At 38.8% G+C, this 21,468-nt stretch overlaps 1 protein-coding gene across 9 annotated transcripts in view; it reads left to right on the forward strand.

Moving 5' to 3' along the window:
* Window positions 1–18,414, forward strand: part of mef2aa (myocyte enhancer factor 2aa) — a 238,983-nt gene extending 220,569 nt beyond the window's left edge. For 8 of the 9 annotated variants that reach the window (XM_057837431.1, XM_057837430.1, XM_057837427.1 and 5 more), the window contains 3 exons: window positions 13,089–13,218; window positions 13,331–13,454; window positions 13,629–18,414. In XM_057837431.1, the coding sequence (XP_057693414.1) occupies window positions 13,089–13,218; window positions 13,331–13,454; window positions 13,629–13,992 (618 nt within the window). In that variant the 3' untranslated portion in view covers window positions 13,993–18,414. The remainder of the gene's footprint in view (window positions 1–13,088; window positions 13,219–13,330; window positions 13,455–13,628) is intronic. The other variant, XM_057837432.1, reaches the window with a different exon arrangement.
* The last annotated feature ends 3,054 nt before the right edge of the window (window positions 18,415–21,468 follow it).

A 21,468-nucleotide genomic window follows, 5' to 3' on the forward strand; every position in this document is an offset into this window, starting at 1 on the left:
GATTAGCGTAGTACAATATGTCCTCCATTGTCCCTCTTTTTTTCATACATAATAAGTCTGATGAATTTTGTATGGCACGTATTTTCAACATTTCTGTGCCCTGACAGCTAGGGTTTGTAATTAACAGGTATATTCCTCATTTTTGGGGGGTTTGATATTGGATTTTTAGAGCTTTAAGATTTTAGTTATCTTTTTGTCTAATAACTCCCCACCCCAAAAACTTGTTGTTCAAGTTGAATAACAATCAATTATTCACATTTAAACACCGGGCTTTGTCTAATCAGCATAATTAAGATGTAGTGCATGCACCTTGACCACACGGAACACCTGGGGCTAGAATCCATCTTATTTTGGATTTACACTGCTGGTACGATTGCCAAATCACTATTTAATATGTGAAAATATATTGAATGGACACAAACCTCTTGATGGTGTGAGAAGATTAGAAGATGGACATTTTTTACTTAGAGATAAGTAGGAGTGGGAACCTCTTGGTACCTCATGATACGATACAATTTGCGATACAAAGCTCACGATAACGATGATCTGACGATATAGCGATACAACGATTTTCGATACATTGGTTAGGAAGTCATTCTAGGATATTCTACTAAAAACTAATAAACAGAAAAACATGCTTCTGCTGTGAATTGGAATGAGTTCATCACTAGTAGACGTGCAATCCATTTGAACTGGGAGGGTGGCAGCGAATGAACACTCGTTCATTCGCTGCCATCCCTTCCACTTCAAACGGATTGAACGTCTATGGCCATGAGTGGCAGCAAATGCCAGGCAATGAGTATTTTTGGGCCATTTAAGGTCATTTACCTGTTGATTTTCACTTACTTCCTGTTGATTTTGGGGTATTTTATGGGTCACTTGCTGTTTATTTTGCGTCACAGAACAGGAAGTGACCTGGGAATCACCCAAATGAATAGGCAGTGACTCAAACTGAACAGGAAATGACATGTAAATGCCCTAAGATGAAAAGCAAGTGACCTGTAAATGCCCGAAAATCGGTCAGAATGACTGCGAATGCTCTGATTTTGAATGAACGAATGTTCCCAGTAGGGTTGCTCCGATCATGTTTTTTTGCTCCCGATCCGATCCCGATCGTTTTAGTTTGAGTATCTGCCGATCCCGATATTTCCCGATCCGATTTCTTTTTTTTTTGCTCCCGATTCAATTCCAATCATTCCTGACAATTTTTCCCGATCATATACATTTTAGCAATGCATTAAGAAAAAAAATGAATAAAACTCGGACAAATATATACATTCAACATACAGTACATAAGTACTGTATTTGTTTATTATTACAATAAATCCTCAAGATGGCATCTACATTATTAACATTCTTTCTGTGAGAGGGATCCACGGATAGAAAGACTTGTAATTCTTAAAGGACAAATGTGACTTTGTATATTGTGACTAAACATTGCCATCTAGTGGATTTTTATGAGCTTTCAGTAAATGACAATTCAGCCATTTAACTTCTGCCCAAATGCATGATGGGAAGTGCAACCATGACTGTGCGTGATGGTACCAATTGATATATCTTCTCAGCGTTGGAAAATAAAATAGGGTGTTAAGAAAAAGATCAACTACTACCTTTCTTCCTCACATTGCTTCCCACGATATTTCTGATCGTTGAGAGAGGGATTGTAAGGCTTTGGCCATTTAAAAAAAGGCTTCAAAGGCTGTCAAAATTCTCTCTACTCATTTTACGTTGCCATTTAGTTCTATGTATACGTAATACGGTGCCTTTATAGAATGAACGTGACAATGCGTGAATTGGTAGTGCAGCACATGCGTAAATTGCGTTAAATATTTTAATGTTATGACTGTCATTGACGCGATAAATTTAACAGCCCCACTTTAAGCCAAAACTAAAGACTGTAACGTTAAATCCAATTAGAAAACGATTTAATTAAAAAAAAAAAAAAATATATATATATATATATATATATATATATATATACAGTCAATGGGAAAACCCATTGGCAGTGTATCAAATACTTGTTCTCCCCACTGTATATAAATATGTATAAATTAAAAAAGGCATGTCCGATATTTTTATGCCGATTCCGATACTTTGAAAATGACGTGATCGGACCCGATCGATCGGGACATCTCTATTTCCCAGTCTAAATGGATTGAGCGTCAAGCTCTGTCAATGGCAACCCCCCCCCCCCCCCCCTTTTTTTTTTATTTTTTTATTTTTTTTTTTGACACCTTTTAAAAACAATATCTCAATTCTTGACAGGAGCATATCGATAACCTTTTGGGATACAAAGTATCACGACATATCACCATTTGGATATTTTGTCACACCCCTAGAGATAAGGTCTTTCTTGAATTCTGTCATGTTTGTTTGTTGCATTGTTTTTCAAATGGCATATTGCACTAAAAGGAGTCCAACAGGCACCAAGATGTATTCCACACTCCTATCTGTCATTAACAACTATAGACAATGAACAACCCCTCGGTCTGCTTGGCAACACTCGGACATGTTGGGCCAACATTGACATAACATATCCTGTCAAGAGGTTGGCCTTCAAAATATTACAGTATACTACCAGTATGCCAGTATAATAACATGGTTCCAGCACTCTCACTATAACCCTTTTTTATAACCTTTTTATAACCCTTTTATAACCACTTTTTTGAGTGCAATAAGTGTTGAGCTGATGTTGCATCATGCAATTTGTTTTGTCGTGTTTCATCCTTTTTTATTAAGTTCCATAACATACAAAAATGTTTATACGTGGGATGATACTTAATGAGAGACAAAAGCATGCTGAATCAGAAGCAAATGGCATCACACATTTTCTGGAAATAAACTGTCTAGTCAAGCATTTTTTAAAACAATATGCTAAGCAAAAAAATGCACAAAACTTGATAAAACCTAAATCATATGATAACTACAGAATGTGAAAACTGAGGTTCTCCTGTATTCAAATTTAAATGTCTAGTGTCTTCTTGGCCTGTGTTGACTTTTTGTTCCTTATGCTATTGGGGCAGATTTCTAATCATTGCAATTGTGATCAAAATTATTGACATTTTCACTTCAAGTATGCAGTATAAATCTTTCTTAATGCGAAAATGCATTCTTTTTTTAAGGATTGTCCATTACCTATTTGCCATCCACAGGTAAACATTGCGCGTTTGGATTGCATCCTGGAATGAGTGAAGTAGCTTTTTAATAAGCTGGCTGGTGCGTTGTGTCTGAGCCTTTCAGACATGCACGAGCTTTTCCGAGGTTGGCCACTGTGGCAGGTCTGCAGACAGCCTGTCATTATACCGTAATGGTATTAAATTAATCACATCTCGGCATGACAGAGTGTAGATGAAGACTTAATCAGGGGGCCCAGGGTGTGAGCCAGATAATATCTTGTCGCCCTTGTCGCGTCTTGCTCATGCTATTGATTGAGTGTGGGTATTAAGGCAGCCCTGGCCCAGTCAAAGGAGAAATTGAGTGCGTACTGTACAGTATTGAAGTGCTCTCCGGATTTTCAGAAGTAGTGGTCAGAGGTGTTTATTCAGCCATATACGGAAAGTGGTAGGCATTTATTTGTAGAAAGTGTCTATATCGGAGGAATACAAAAATACTTTTGTTTCTGTGCACATTTGTTTTCAAAGCTTTCAACAATGCTCCAATCAATTCCAGCAGTTCAGCATTTTGAAAAAAAGAATATTTAACATAAAATTTGAGATACTTAGTAACTTTGCTTGTGTATCTTGCAAAGTTGTATTCAATGATGAACCCAAGCAAACCATACTGGAGTTTTATGTCAAGACAAACTTTACATAATAATCAGTGGCGATTGCGCTGAGACTGCAAGGGAAGCTCAGCTTCCTAGGCTTATCCCGCCCATCGGACGCTCTGCGTCTCTGAGGGTCTATGGGCAATGGGCGGGCCTCAGCCGGCCCGGAATACGCACTTTAGGGATGATGATTGAATGATCTGTCTGAGGCTGAATCCCTTTTTGATTGACAGCAAGATGAGCGAATCAGCAATCTTGTGGTTTAAACATCCGCAGGATTTTCATTTCCTTGTTCTGAGTTGAACCGGACACTTTCCTAATCAACCTAGCAACACTTTCTTTGTTAAAAACGACTAATAAAATATCGAGCATCTAATTCTGAGTCGAAATTTTATTAATTCTGTGACTGGGACAGGACAGGAATAATAATAAACAGGAGCAATAGCACATAAATAGATGTTTTTCACTTGTGTTTGAAAGAGCTAGATGACCGAAGCATCCATTTTTGTAGTTTCATTTTCGAGTTTCCACGTTTTCCAAGGCTATTATATTTGCGCGGTCTCAACATAGCGAACAGGGTCGGTGAAAACCCAAAGAGAGAACTACACGTGAAAGTTAGAAATAAGGACCCATCGGTTAAACAGGAGGAGCTTTTAGGAGAAAGGTCAAAGTTAGATAACTTCTTGAGAGTGGAACGCGACTGTGCCATTACAAAATATGTTGCGTGCTTTATAAAAAAAAAAAAAGAAAAGAAAAAAAAAGAAAAAATGGGAGTGGGATGAGAGTGTGAATAATTTTGACTGGGAGCACGACAGGATTGGGAGTCATTCTAAAGGAGTGGGATGGTATGGGATCTACTTTTTGACTCACCCAGATTGGGTGTCAAGGTGTGGCGTCAAGGTGGACCCAAAAGCAGGGAAATAAATGTGAAGCAAGGCAGGGTGGTGGTGAACTCAAAAAATGTTTTAATGATAACTACCAAAAACACCAAAAGTACAAACAAAAAGACTGGGGATCAGAAAGGCAAGGTTCAAACAAAACTCGGGAGTACTAACGAAAACTGTGTGTCAAAAGTTACTTAATCTAATCAGAGGAACAGGAAAACGAGGGGTGAGACGGTATATCGACATCGGATAGACAATGACCCAACAAGAACAGACAGCACACGGGGAACTTAAATACAGACATGGGGTAAAAGGAGACAATGAGGCACAGGTGGGTGACACAAGAAAATTGGTCAGCACACAAGGAGCAGGTCACAACAGGTGAAATCAATGGGTAATAACAATGACCATACACACTAGGGCAAAATCTTAACAACATTCAATTCATGACATTGGGATGGGACAGGAGATTTTCTCTGGGAACGGGAGTGAAAATCCACTCCTGATTCAAGCTCTACTCTGCGGTTTCTGTCCCTGTCAAGCAGTGAGTGCCGCTGAGCCCCTCAAAAGTCACAAAGCACTCACAGGCGGACACACTTTGAGCTTCCCCTCCTTGACAAACTAGCATCAGCCGCTGGTAGTAACTCACCCAACAGTTTTGTACATGCTTTACTTTTGACTGTTTTCTCCTTCTGTGAGCTTCACATTGAACCTGGAACATGTTATGACTGTGAGGGGGTGGAACCACAATTGTGATTGTACATTATCATGTGATGGAGGGCTTTTCATCAACGAGGAGACACAGACACACACACTTACAGCGTTCTGTAATGCATGAATGCAAAATGGATTACAAATTCAAAACACCATTGTCGCGGGGTTCTTCCGGCTACTAAAAAAAAACTGATGGCGTAGTCAGGAGAATACAGGTGTTGTGAGTTTTTAATAGGTTCGAACCCCAGCAAAAACAAAGTGCACCATTGGATTATATACAAAAAAGAAAAAGTATATAACTATTTACAGCAAAAATGTCAAAATCACAAAAAAAGGAAGAAAATACTATTTACAAAAAAATATGAGTGGATTTCCACAGCAACATCCAAACATATAAACTCAAGAAGCAAAAGTGGGCTTAAGCTCAGACAAAACTACCTTTCTGCTCTGGCATGGAGAAACCCACCTCGCACTTCACTCTACCTGTAGAAAATGCCTCTTTTTATACCAATAGCTCCTCCCCTCAAGCGCACCTGCTCCCAAATTACACAGGAAGTTTTCCCACTTAAGGGTCCCAAAACCTTCATGCCTGTTTGGCTCTCCTCACTTCCTCCTTGCCGGTGAGTTATAACTGATCAGAGTGAATGGATTGTTTGATTGTATGTGGAATGGATTTATTTAACAATGTGTAGAGCGACGAGTGTGCACCCCCGATCGCGCTACCGATTGTGAGAGAATATTAGAAAGAGAAAAGTGTCCCGATTGTCCAAATAACGGCGTGAGTAATACCAAACGAGTGCCATGTGCGTGAGCGCAGCTGCTGCCTATTGTGTATGTGCGTGCGTGCGTGCGTGCGTGCGTGTACGCCTGCGTGCGTGCGGGCGCACGCCATCAGTGACGGAACCGCTCCGTCACAACCATGGGCCATGAGAATGTATTTTCTATGCAGAGTTTTCAATATTTTACCTATTTTGCATCTTCTGTTGCATCCCGAGTTTGCACTTACTTCACTCCCAAAGACCAAGGCAATGCCAATGTGTATTTTGTTGGCTCCATTTTTCTTTAAATTAGAACACACACAAGGCCCTATTTTCATGCTCTGACTAAAGGCCAAATGTTGTTTTAGACTAGGTTTTGGACTGGGTTGCCTCCCATTTACAGGCTTTATTCCAGTTCTTTCCCCTCCTAGCCCTATATCTAATAAGAGGAGAAACTGGTTTGAAGGTTGACTCACACTTGATATGAGGAACTTTGACAGACCTACAGTTAGCGTGTACTGCGCGGATAATAATTAAAAAATAAATAAATAAAAAGTTTTAAAAAATAAAAAATAAAAAAAAAACACACACTTACGTCACATTTTACGCCATGAAAATAGTATGTGATGCAAGGATGCGACCATAAAATAAGAATGTAGAAATGGTGAACAACCACAATGGAAGTATATCAAACTCCCATATGATATATTAAAGCTGTTCAGACCAAAGGTCACTCAGATTCCTATTCTCCGTATCTAAGCAACTGAACAGGACAGGTTAAAAGTAAAACAAATAAATATGAAACAAAAGAATGTAGACAAAAAAAAATATTTTCCAACGTGAAAAGTAACTGCAAAACAGCAAATTTATTTGTAGTAAATTTGAAATTTGAATAAATTTCAACAAGAATTTGCTTGCTAGCTTAGCTATATCGGTTTTGAATTTGGGAAAAGAAAAAAAAACTATTACATTTCGAAGGGTTCGGTTAATGCTCATGTCAAACTCGTGGGGTTTGGTTCTTTTTGCAAGGTTAAGAACCGCTGCATTCGATATTCCAGCTAAATAAGGCAGCCCAAGCTGGATCATGGATATACTGTATTTTGGTCGGAAATGTGTCACATATCTCTTCGTACAAGGATCTGCACACTAATTGACGAGAACAATTTGTCCGCTTGGTGATGAAGGGCTACTTCTACCAGTAAAAATCCAGTGCACGCGTCCACGTTTCTGATCAAAATACATGCCCGGTGAAAAACAAACTGCCAACCATTATAATGCAAGCACAATTTCTATTCCTTAAGCATAAGTGTGGTGTATTTTTTTTATCCATGATACATATTTTGAGAAGTCACTGACATATTAATTTTAAATTGTTTTAAATTTCGAAATACAGTGGTACCTTGACATACGATCGCTTTGACGCACAATCTTTTCAACATCTGACATAAAATTTGACTCGCCATACGACGACATGACAGCGCCGCAGACGGACGCACGGCGGATTTTCTTGTAAGAGAAATCAACACAGGTTCAAAGGTTTGTGCAGGTGATGAAACAAAGAAAAAGGTGACGTTTATGATAAAAAAAAATATATGAGTATTGGGTGCGCAACTGTGAACTGGCCTCAACCTCCTCCTCCTCCGACCTCCGTTCGCCTGTCTTTATACGTTAAAATGACAATTATTATTGTGGTAACATCGCCAAAGAAATCGACAGCTTCGGCAGATTTTTATCATTTATTTCAGAACTTGTGCAATACAACACGCCTATTGTCCATCCCAGTTGATGGTGTTCTCAACAAAAAATTAAAGAGAGCGTAAAATCTCAACCACACGTCTCTCCGTCATGTCAGCAACACGGTGCGTTCAGGTACAGTACGCAAAACACGCCTGCCACATTAGAACCTGATTCGTTACATTATTACAGTAATTATTATTTTATTATATTAATAATTTATTTGTTTTGCTATGTGTAATTGCCATTTGTAATAGTACCAGCAGTATTTATTAAGGATTTAATGTAGGTTTTCGAACTTTGGAACGAATTATGGAATTATTATGTATTCTTATGGGAAAATCCTGCTCGGCATACAACCATTTAGACATATAAACGCGGTCCTGGAACGAATTAACTTCGTAATTAGAGGTACCACTGTATACATATACTATTGTAACTCTTTCAGCAGACACAGACGGTCCATTAAAGTGGAGGCCACCATTAGAGTACTTACAGTTTTGCATAAAGCATACCAGTAGAGGAATATTAACTGTAACACTTTGTGTGCACTTCTTGCAATCTGCGCTGCTGTTTGTCTTTTTTGTTGTGGGTAACAAAGCAACTTTGCAACTCTACACCCTCGCAAACCATTCACACTTGGCTGTATTATTGTGGCCACGCGTGTGAAGTAAACACGCATCTCATCTGGAGCTTTTTGACTCTGCAGCATCACATCAGACAAAATATCTTCACCAGCTCACTCGATTTGTGCCTTATCCCCCCCTCTTCTCTTTTCCTTCCTCTGTCGAGGGCAGTCGGAGGAAGAGGAAATGGTTTTGGTGAGTTTTGCCTCGGTAATATGTTATTTCATCATCCTAACCCACTTACAATACGAAAAACCACACACGAGTAAGAAATCAGCAAGTGAACTCGCTCACATGTTCTTTACAGAACATGATCAACACAACACGCAGTTGACTTTGATCGGAAGGAGTGAAAATGATGAACTTCAGCCTGAGCTTAAGTTTGTGTCAAAGGCGTTTGACTTTTGGGGCAGTGGGGGGCACAACATGTTGATGACCCCGAAACGTAGTGTCAACAATAAAATTAACTTACAAGAATATTTATGATAATAAGGTGAAAATGAGAGTGTTTTTTGTTTCCCATCATTCTTGAGGTTAATTCTAAATCAGGCTGCTCAGGACAGCTAAACTTTTCGCCCAAATCGTCATCCATTGACTATGGTATGCCCGCCGGTGTCGTGCCAATGTAGTTACCCCCATCAAAAATTGTATACCCTGGGCAGATCCACTGCGCTGCACTGATTTGCTTGATTTCCATGTTTTGGTGATGTAGTTATCTACATCTAGTTTTAAAACATGGCCCATCCATTAAAAAAAAAAAAAAAAAAAAAAAAACTTTTTTTCTGTCATATAACGCAATATACGTACTGAACGTAAAAAAGGCAATGTTTCATTGTTTTACTCGTAGGATAAGCTGTAACTGTTATTACTGTAATTCAAGTCCTGCATGGAGCGTCTCCAAAACATATAACTATGGTTTTTTTCTGGCTTCAATTAGTTGTTTAAGTCGACATAACTCATAACTTATACGTGTGTGTGTGCTCCCGCAGCCAGGGAACACAATTTTTGAGGGGGGTAACTACATTGGCAAGACACCGGTGGAGGCTCTGTCTTACAATTAGCGTCTTTAGTGGGGAAAATTGAAACTCACCATTTTTACGGTCGTCTCTAGCGTTTCATGGTCCACATTTTCAATCCTTGGTTCTTCCTCAGTAGTTGTTGTCGCTTTTGAAAGCTTAGGTTTAAAAAAAATTACGTATATCCATCTTGCTTCTTCGGTCCTCGGGTGGTTTTGGCTAAGCAAAGCAAATGACCGTCGAAGGTACTAGTCACATGATCTGTTCGAAAAATAATTTTGACCCTTTATTAGGGGAGTGACAAAATATCGAAATGGTGATAAATCGTGATACTTTGTATCCCAAAAGGTTATCGATATGCTCCTGCAACAATCGAGATATCATTTTAAAAAGGTGTCAAAATGTCAAAAAAAAAAAAAAAGGAACCAACAAGTTGCTACCAAAATCTTCCACCATAATAGTGTCTCAGTTAACCCTAAGGCTGCCTTGACAGTGCTTGACACCCAATCCGTTTAGACTGGGAACATTCGTTCATTCGAAATCAGAGCATTCACAGTCATTCTGTCAGATTTTCAGGGCATTTATAAGTCACTTGGTGTTCATTTTAGGGCATTTCCAGGTCATTTCCTGTTGAGTTTGAGTCACTGGCTACTCATTTGGGAGATTCTCTGGTCACTTCCTGTTCTGTAACACAAAATGAACAGGAAGTGATCCATAAAATACCCCAAAATCAACAGGAAGTAACTGAAAATCAACAGGTAAATAACCTTAAATGGCCCAAAATTACCACATTGCCTGGCATTGGCTGCTACTGACGGCCATATACGTTCAATCCGTTTGAAGTGGGAGGGATGGCAGCGAATGAACGAATGTTCATTCGCTGCCACCCTCCCAGTTCAAATGGATTGGACGTCTGCTAGTGATAAACTCATTCCAAATCACAACAAAAGCTTATTTTTCTGTTTATTAGCTGTTTTTAGAATTACCTAGATTGATTTCCTGACCAATGTTTCGATAATCGTTCTATCGCCGTATCGTCACATCATCGTTATCGTGAGCTTTGTATCGCAAACCGTATTGTATCGTGAGGTACAAAGAGGTTCCCACTCCTACCCTTTATAAAAATATATTTTTTTGTTCATTTCATTCATGTGTGTTGTTTATTTTATTGCTATTGCTATAACATTTATTGACAATATTTTACAATATTTTAACATATATAGGAAAGTCAATTACATGCAATGACACTTTTCGGCCACCAGGGGGTGGGAGCTGCCCCCCTGGCTCCCCCTTAAACTCCGCTTATGGTTTGTGTGTACCAGTGTTGTTAATAACGGCGTTAGAATATAACGGCGTTACTAACTGAGTTATTTTTTTCAGTAGTGAGTAATTTAATTACTTTTCTCATCTTGGCAACGCCGTTACCGTTATTGAGGCGGGAAAGGCGTGCGTTACTCTGCGTTACTATGTTGGTTGACGCGAGAAAAGTCTGAGAGACGGACTCACGGAGACGAAAGAGCAGAGCAGGAGTGGGGACGCCGTTGCAAACGTGATACTAGGTGGCTCCAATAATACCTGACTGTAGCCAATAGCCTACAAACCACGCCCACATAATGCTACGGTAGAAATCATATATTATAGAACTAGATGCAAATGACAGACACAGTGGCATTAGCAACATATCTAAAGAACTACATACGTTAGTAAATAGCCGCCATTTTAAAGCAGTAGACCTCTTAGGAAAGCTTTGTTGTAGAGAACCTTCCTAGCGAACTGAAGTAACCTTTTATCTAAAATGCTCCTAAATCGGCAAAATCTTGACTTAAATCTATCTTTAAATGATGAAAAAGTTTTAAAACTTACACATGTCGAAAGTAGACAGAAGGGAACTGATGCTATAACGAGAGCAATTTTAACAACTTTAACGGTTGATTCAGAACATTAAATGACTTCCACACATAGCAAAAGTTACTATCTAGTTATCGCAATATTCGCAACGCCCTAGTGTCTAGTTAAGTTTAGGGTAAAGAATTGGACTAGGGCCAATTGTCCCAAAAACTCTTTAAACTTCGCATTGTGCGACCTGTTTTTTTTTTCTTTTTTCTTTTCCTTTTTTTGAGAAAAAATAAGTGAAAATTATCACCAGTTACTTTGCCAAGAAACTAATTACTTTTACATTCAGGTAACCGAGTTACTAATGCAATTACTTTTTTGGAGAAGTAATTTTTAACTGTAATTAATTACTTTTTTAAAGTAAGATTGACACTGGCGTGAACCTCACTTAAGAAAGGCCGACTGCACTGATATGTTTCACAAAAATAAGCCATTTTGCCACTGCATGTTTTGGCTTTTTGACTCATGAAAATTGCCTCCGCCTGGTCGCTTGGCTCCTCCGCATTCACGTAAGCCACTCCACTCAGGATTGTGAAGGGCTGTTGTGTGCTTGTGTGTTATTTTGTATAGCATTTTTGAGGACAACACACTGTGTTCTTTTCATCAGGAAGATAAATTAACAACATCTAGAATGAGGTCATTGTGTCAGATACATGTTGAAGTCATCTGGCCTCAGAGTGCTGGAACAATGTGAGGAAGCTGTCAGCATGATGATAATGATGACGCTGTGGCAGCTGCACTCATGTTTGTTACATTACATTGGATATCATGTCTGCTATTGATTGATGCCGCATGGCTACAATAAGCTGTGTTGTTTGGTATGGATTACAGCACGGCATTAACATGCTGCCTGAATTTTATAATAACCATTCCATGCCACTAAGGTCCTCATAAGCCCCTAGGTTTTACACTTCAGGGGATTTTTTTTTTTAAAAGAAGTTTGGAATTTATTATGATGTTGGTGTTGTAGCGCGACTTTTACTATAGCAAGCCAGTGGTCTATAGCACCACCGTGTGCTAGCATATGTTATTACAGTATATGTAAAGTACAACCTAGTCCAGCAGTAGCATTTTATTTTGATTGTGTTATTTCTAAGCTGTTCAATTATTTGACCCCTCTTCAATTGAACACAACGCTAAGACATTAACTCAGTTATTCACGGATTATTTTGATAATTTCATTATTTTTACATTGATTGTTTGCCTTGTAAGGCAGCATTTACAATTTTCATTTCATTGGTTAAGTGGTGCCCATGAAATCATTCAACCTCTTTTTTTACATACAAATATTTCATAATATATCACTACCAATAAAATATATTGAGATTATATCTTGTATTAATTAATATACATTAGAATAATAATTCAAATCACTAATATGTGAGCAGGCTGAGAGAAGTTTTTATCATTTAAATGGTAATTGTTTACCCATAAACTGTGCCCAATACGTGTATGTAAGTGTTTGAAAACTTTTTGTCGTCAAGTTTGATTATGAAAGCTTTAACCCTTGGCCTGCGGCTTACGTTATGATACTTTATGAAAACATTTTCTGCAATGTGCTGCAAATTCAATGGCTTTTCCCTTAGCCCACACCAAATTGCTTCAAATCAATTAAAACATAGTTGTCTTTACGAAGGCATGTGTGCAACTACTTCTACTACTTTACCCATACTGTAGTGCCTTTTTTGTCATTGCAGAACACTCAGAGAATAAGCAGCTCCCAGTCCACCCAGCCACTGGCTACTCCAGTGGTATCTGTCACCACACCCAGCTTACCTCCACAAGGCCTGGTTTACTCAGGCATGCCCACCTCCTACAACCCTGCTGGTAAGCCTAGTACTACTAGACACTCCCTAAAGTTATACTTGGACCTCGTTAGGGGGCTGCTCTTTCTGTAATCGCGATTGAGGAGTTTTACTTGTGCTTGTTGTTTTGACAGAGTATTCCCTAAGCAGTGCAGAGCTTTCTTCGCTCCAGGGATTCAGCTCTCCCGGGCTCTCGCTGGGCTCTATGTCAGCATGGCAACAGCATCAACTGGGCCAAGCAGCACTCAGTTCTTTGGTGTGAGTAACACTAATATCAACAAAGAGGGCATGTACTCCAGATATCAGAAAACAACACCACCACAAGCATTTTTAGGCATAACCCAACATTTGAATACACTTTGACTCTTGGTGTCATCAAGTCTTTAAAGTCCACTGTTGGGCATTGTTCACGTTCTATTTGTCATCTTCTAGCAGCAGCGGTGGAGGACACCTACCTCAGGGCTCCAATCTCTCCATCAGCACGAGCCAGAGCATCAACATTAAGTCGGAGCCCATCTCACCGCCACGAGGGCGAGTCACCCCCTCTGGCTTCCCGCCCCAGCAGCCGCCGCCCTCCCAGCAGCAGCACCAACATGGCCCCGGCCGGCAACAAGAAGGTCTTGGACGCTCGCCTGCCGACAGCCTCAGCTCCTCGTGCAGCTCCTATGACGGCAGCGACCGCGAGGACCACCGGGCGGACTTCCACTCACCCCTTAGCCTGGGCAGAGCGCCAGCGGCTGCCGACAGGGAAAGTCCGTCAGTCAAGCGCCTGCGCATGGACGCGTGGGTGACATAAAGCAGCCGGCGGGTATGGAACAGGCAAGACCAAAGGGTCCTATAACTGATGATATCATTATTCAACAACCCTGGGTTCTGTTTGTAAATGAAGCAGGTACTGACTGTCAGGCATGAACAGAGGCGTTCAGAGGCAAACATGTTACAATAGATTGTTTGTTGTCATCTGACAAGTATATAATGTTGTTGCTGTTTCGCTGTAGTGCTCGCAAACAATCAGAGAGCAGGCTGAGGGCCACATTTTTTTAGAATCATGCTGTAAACACACACACGCTCGCGTATATAAACTAGATATGTCAAGTGGCCTCTAATTTATTGATGTAGAAAATGTGGAGTGCTGGGGGAAGTCTAAATGAAGGAAAAAAATGTCACTGTTCATGTTGCTGGTAAAGGGGACATATGGGGAGTTGACGTTATTGACTCATTGGCTGCCATTGACAACAATAGACGTCCAATCCATTTGAACTGGGAAGGCCTAACAGTGATTCACAATCATGTACACAGTGAGTACAGTGATTCCTTGGAGTGAAACCAAGGTCTCCTTTAAAGTTAAGAGTATGAAGTAGGGAGGTGGATGTGCTGTGAAGGTCAACCTGCCCAATCTAAATCTGTAATGCTAGCCAAAGCTCTTGTTTTGCATTTCTGTTATACTCATGTACAGTATATATACATATTTTTTTGCCACGCCAAGTCATCACAGATGTAAAGGCATTCTTTTCGTACAAAATTCAGTTTTTGAGCCAAAACATGCTTTTGTTGAGTAACTAGTCACTTGAATTGTGGCTTTTTTTCTGGAGTGTGCACTATTAATAAGGAAAAAGAAAAAAACTATTTTGGGTACACCAGCAAGGAGATCCTTCCCTGGGCCGTATTTGAATTTCCTAACTTTTATTGGGCCATATTTTTTCATTCCAAAAATCAGACCACAGGAAGTATATATGCCAAATTGATGATGATTTTGTATTAAATTACAAACTGAAGCAACAATTTGATCACGTGCCACAGTCTTGACTCGTTTCCCCACTTTATCAGCACACAATTGGACATAAGATACGCTCTCAGGAGGCGTCGTCCTGCATCGGCGGTGCGCTTCTCCCTTTACATCATTAACCCCTAATATACATTCTTCCGTGATCTATGCAGTTTTGAAGCCCACCAAATCACATGCCACATAAGAAATGATGTCAAACCATAAGGAGTACCTGCAGATAGACTGTTAGCCTCTCAAGTGCCACCGCTGTATGGGTTGATTTAATACACAATTACACATACATTTGCTCACTTACGAGTACAGTCAGGGGAACCATCAAATCAAACTTTACTTGTACAGCGATCCCTCACTACTTTGTGCTTCAAACTTCGCGCCCTCAGTCCAGCACAGATTTTTTGTTTCAATTAAAGAATAAATAAATACAGACGAGCTGTCCTGATCCGATCACATAGTCTCACTGTCCCTCCTGCTCCTTTTCTCGGTCAGGCAGTGCACTGGAGTTCCTTATTAAAGTTAACGATGATTGACAGACGTTCAGGTTTGATCTTGCCAGAGATGCCTGGAACTTCAAAGCGCCGCATACGTCAATCATCGTTGACCTTTTTAAATAGTTGCTGTGGCAACTCATTGTGTGTAAGTGAGCAGCTTGATTGGATTTGAGTAGACTCACTCAATGAAGCATTTAATGAGACGAGCATTTTTCTACTCTATTCTTGTTGAAAAAAATAATGAGTTCAGTTGGACAGTAAAATGTTTAAAACTTATCATAATTATTAGATTTGAAGTGCTTAAAAATCATTTATTAAAAAATATATATGGCGGAAAACACTCAGGTTACTTGAAGTTCCGCTCTGAGACCCCCAATTTGGCTAAATTTTAAATTTGTCTTATATGCATGTGTGATACGTTATTGGAAAGCTTAAAATCTCAATTTTCTGGGGGAAGAAAAAAAATTTAACAGGAGGGTATTTTAAAAAAAATTAAACCCTAACTCGAGGTGAGAGCATGAGAGAGCATAATTAAAGACGCCATCATTTTAACAAGATATTGTCACGTACATATCTTGTTTCGATCTAAAAACCTTTGTAGCATGTCTCACCGAGTGTCAAGACACATCTGTGAATGGCCACAGCCGGACTTTTGGGGGATTTTATGGGTAAAACACGGTAATATAACAAGGGTTGCAATGCAGAAATCGCAGACATCAAGGCGTGGTCGAGATTTTCTTTTTCAAATTTTTTACCTTTTTAAACTTTTTTTTTTCTCAATTTTTCTTTGTTTGGATCGATTATCATTGAAAATATCAGGGAAAATGCGACAGTGACAAAAAAAAAAAAAAAAATACAATTAAGCGATAGTTATGAGGTAGATATCCGTGACCTATTTACAGACACTATTTTTTTCATTGTGGCGTAATTTGTTTAAAAGTTTAAAATATGCTAGTGAATAATTATTAATTAATAATCAATGAATAAAGTTTTTTTTTTCTAAATACTAGACGTCAATGAATCTAAGCTAAAAATGATAGACATAAATATAAATATAATTACTTCTTTCACGGCTGGGTTGAAACAAAAGCGGTTGCGCAGTGTCTGTAAACGGGGGTCTCCAGGGTAAAATGGACACATTAAAAATAGTTCAGGGGCTTAATGCACCATGAAACTGCTATGGCAGCATATAGACATATTGTTCTATGAAACACAACATTTCTTTAGGCTTAAAATACAGCAGTTTATTTTAAAGAGGCGTGCAAGAGGGGAAAATGCTTTCTGAGCCTTGTCTGTGTTTTCCGCCTTATACATAAGTTTTTTTTTTTTTTTTTTTTTTTTTTTTTTTTTCAGTTAAACATCTTAGATGTGTCTCTTTCAGATGCTAAATCTGAATAAATACATTGAACACACACGAAAAAAAATGGGGGGCAGGGTGATACTTCTACCACTTTTCAATTATTACGGCGGGTTCTGGTCCCCATTAACCGCGAAAAACAAGGGATCACTGTTTAGCATCTTTCATACATCAAATTGCTTCACCAATAGTTAAGTAAATATAACAAGACAGCTAAAGAAGAGGTGGGTTGGGGGTCCATTGTTTTCTTTAGAGAAGGGATGGTAACTCCACTTCATTTAATGTATAGTAGTGTATACACAAGAATAATGCGTAAAACTGATGTCATGCTGCACCCACAATAGATGGCAAATTCATGATTTGTGATTTTCACCATACATTAATATAGCTTATGGTTCCCGTGCCTGTTTTAAACAGTACGCTGCAGGTGAAACTAGCAATAAAGTGATTCCCAACATAGAAGCACACACGTTTTCTGTTCTCGGTCTTGATGCCATTTTACTCTATCAGGGAATGTTCTAGCGTCTATATGCACATATAGGAAATGCCTTATCCCAAAGAAATACAACACCACTCTGTAAAAGCCACATTTCACTTATCATGAAAAAGCGCACAGCCTATGCACGGCGACTAACTCTATTCCTCCTCTCTGGATGACGAATGTGAAAGGAATCACACTTCGCTTTGCTTGCTGGCTTTTATATATATATATAAATATAAATTTAAAAACACAAGTGTGTGTGTTTGCTCAGTGTTTGTAGTTACAAATTAGTTGACTAAGTAAAAGCTGTTTTCTCGGTTTGACTGCTCAGACCATTTTGGCGGCACAAGCTGGACTTTGTTGCCAACAATGAAGTTGTTCTTTTTTGTTGTTGTTTTTTTCCCAAAAACAAAAAAAAATGTTAAGTCAAATTCCATTTTATTTCATTTCCATCTGATCATAAATATTCAAGTGAACTTTTTATTATTGAATATTTGAAATACGTACTATGCTATTAGATATTTGTTGTACAGAATTTGTATTTTCAGAAAAGTACAAATATTGGCTTTTAATGTGTAATTTAGGTTATATTTTTCTCATATATATATATACACACATGCACATGTACGTATATACATATATGTATATGTGTATATATGTATATATACTGTATGTATATGTACGTATATAAAAAAAAAAAAATTACAAAACGCTGACATGGCACTTGTTCTCTTGTCGTGAAGTCACACATACATGCACACACACACACACAGTAGCAAACTTGATGAAACACATCAATGTATGTTCAGACATGAAGTCTGACTCGTCTTTGACTTGCTCATTAAATGCATTTATTGGCCCGTAGCACTATTATTGTGTGTATTCATGATACAGCATCCACTGAGATTTTCACACATAATATATAAATCCAGCAGATCAATTATCCTCTGCATGCATCTGAATTGTAAAAATTGGTTTACATTAGTACCGTTGGTACAGGAAATAGGCAGGGCTGTCACTAGGTTTAAAGAACAGGAGGGCTTACACCCCAGGAGTTACACAAGATGTAAGTGAACGTAGTGTACAAGCACAAAACTTCACTAACAGCAAACAAAGTCTGATTTTATATATATATATATATATATATATATATATATATATATAATCATAGAGGCTAATGCCATGACTCGCTCACAACACAGAAATTGTTTGTTCCCAAATATTTGGAAATCACACAGATTACATTTTGGGCCCATATGTAAAAAAAATGGCTGCAATTTCAAACCCTGAAAAAGGGTACTAATTACTTGAATCTAAGTAATGTCTGGCTCAGGCCAATTTACCTTACACACACATGCACACAAATATATATACCCAAACAATATACAAACAGTGGGGCAAATAAGTATTTAGTCAACCACCAATTGTGCAAGTTCTCCTACTTGAAAAGATTAGAGAGGCCTGTAATTGTCAACATAAGTAAACCTCAACCATGAGAGACAGAATGTGGAGAAAAAAAAAAACAGAAAATCACATTGTTTGATTTTTAAAGAATTTGTTTCCAAATTACAGTAGAAAATAAGTATTTGGTCACTTACAAACAAGCAAGATTTCTGGCTGTCAAAGAGGTCTAACTTCTTCTAACGAGGCTCCACTCGTTACCTGTATTTATGGAACCTGTTTTAACTCATTAACGGTATAAAAGACACCTGTCCACAATCAGTCAGTCACACTCCAAACTCCACAATGGCCAAGACCAAAGAGCTGTCGAAGGACACCAGAGACAAAATTGTATAACTGCACCAGGCAGGGAAGACTGAATCTGCAATAGGTAAAACGCTTGGTGTAAAGAAATCAACTGTGGGAGCAATTATTAGAAAATGGAAGACATACAAGACCACTGATAATCTCCCTCGATCTGGGGCTCCAGATCTCACCCCACGGCGTCAAAATGATGACAAGAACAGTGAGCAAAAATCCCAGAACCACACGGGGGGACCTAGTGAATGACATACAGAGAGCTGGGACCACAGTAACAAAGACTACTATCAGTAACACAATGCGCCGCCAGAGACTCAAATCCTGCACTGCCAGACGTGTCCCCCTGCTGAAGAAAGTACATGTCCAGGCCCGTCTGTGGTTCGCTAGAGAGCATTTGGATGATCCAGAAGAGGACTGGGAGAATGTGTTACGGTCAGATGAAACCAAAATAGAACTTTTTGGTAGAAACACAGGTTCTCGTGTTTGGAGGAGAAAGAATTCTGAAATGCATCCGAAAAACACCGTACCCACTGTGAAGTATGGGAGTGGAAACATCATGCTTTGGGCCTGTTTTTCTGCAAAGGGACCAGGACGACTGATCTGTGTAAAAGAAAGAATGAATGGGGCCATGTATCGGGAGATTTCAAGTGAAAATCTCCTTCCATCAGCAAGGGCATTGAAGATGAGACGTGGCTGGGTCTTTCAGCATGACAATGATCCCAAACACACAGCCAAGGCAACAAAGGAGTGGCTTCGTAAGAAGCATTTCAAGGTCCTGGAGTGGCCTAGCCAGTCTCCAGATCTCAACCCCATCGAAAATCTGTGGAGGGAGTTGAAAGTCCATGTTGCCCAACGACAGCCCTAAAACATCACTGCTCTAGAGGAGATCTGCTTGGATGAATGGGCCAAAATAGCAGCAACAGTGTGTGAAAAGCTTGTGAAGAGTTACAGAAAACGTTTGGCCTCTGTTATTGCCAACAAAGGGTGGGTACATAACAAAGTATTGAGATGAACTTTTGGTATTGACCAAATACTTATTTTCCACCATGATTTGCAAAATAATTCTTTAAAAATCAAACAATGTGATTTTCAGTTTTTTTTTTTCCATATTCTGTCTCTCATGGTGGAGGTTTACCCATGTTGACAATTACAGACCTCTCTAATATTTTCAAGTGGGAGACCTTGCACAATTAGTGGTTGACTAAATACTTATTTGCCCCACTGTACATACAGTACAGGCCAAAGGTTTGGACACCCCTCATTCAATGCAACACAAATGAAAGTCCCAACCCATTGATAGGACAATAAATTCAACTAATTACCCCGAAAAGGCATACCTGTGAAGTCAAAAACCATTTTAGGTGACTCCTTCTTGAAAGTCATCAAGAGAATGGCAAGAGTGTGCAAAAAAGTAATCAGAGCAAAGGGTGGCTACTTTGAAGATACTAAACTATTATACGTTTTTATTTATTTCACCGTTTTTTTTTGTGTTTTTTTGTTTGCTAAGTACATAATTCCACACATGTTCTTTCATAGTTTTATTGCATTCCGTGAGAATTTACAATGTAAATAGTCATGAAAATAAAGAAAATGCACAAATGAGAAAGTGTGTCCAAACTTTTGGCCTGTACTGTACTTTATGTATGGGGTGAAATTTTGATCATATTTAGGGTAATAATGACAGGTTATATGATTATTGATTTAAACTACTATTATGTCATATTTATAGTGAATATGTCAGCATTTTTTTGTATTTTATTTTTTAAATTAAAAAAATGAAGGGGGGGGGGCTTAAAAATATTTTAGGGGGGCTTCACCCCCCATAAAATAGGCCTAACGACACCACTGGAAATAGGCCAGTTATCGGGCTGCTCTCAAAGTAGCATCTTAATAAGTGATGGTAATTTTTAGTAGTTGAATTAAAAAGTGAAATGCATAAAGAAGTGAAATTTGTCATGTTTTTTTTATTTCAATATTAAAATTTGCACCTGTAAGACAAGTAATATTTAAAATCAAATTTTAATATAAATTAGGTGGAGAGTGGCCATCCGAAGATAATTTCCGACAATTAATACAATGTAAAGACTTCTGATTGAACTGCTGAAATAAATAAAATGATACGGCTATTTTATGAGCTCGTACTTGGAAAGCAAAATTCTCTAAATTATGTATTTTCCTCTTGAAGAATTACATTAACTCAATCCCTCCATTTTTATAAATGCAAAAATACTTTACCACATGCATAATATCTTTTAGCCAGGGGGGAAAGTGGGCCAGAACGGTCAGGAACACAGTTCCAGTATAAGATTCAGGGCCAGAACGCAGTTCCGATATAAGATTCAGGGCCAGAATGCTGTTCCGGTATAAGATTCAGGGACTGAATGCTGTTCCGGTACACG

The sequence above is a fragment of the Corythoichthys intestinalis genome, chromosome 5, assembly GCF_030265065.1.
Source record: "Corythoichthys intestinalis isolate RoL2023-P3 chromosome 5, ASM3026506v1, whole genome shotgun sequence".
In the NCBI taxonomy this organism is placed as follows: Eukaryota; Metazoa; Chordata; class Actinopteri; order Syngnathiformes; family Syngnathidae; genus Corythoichthys; species Corythoichthys intestinalis.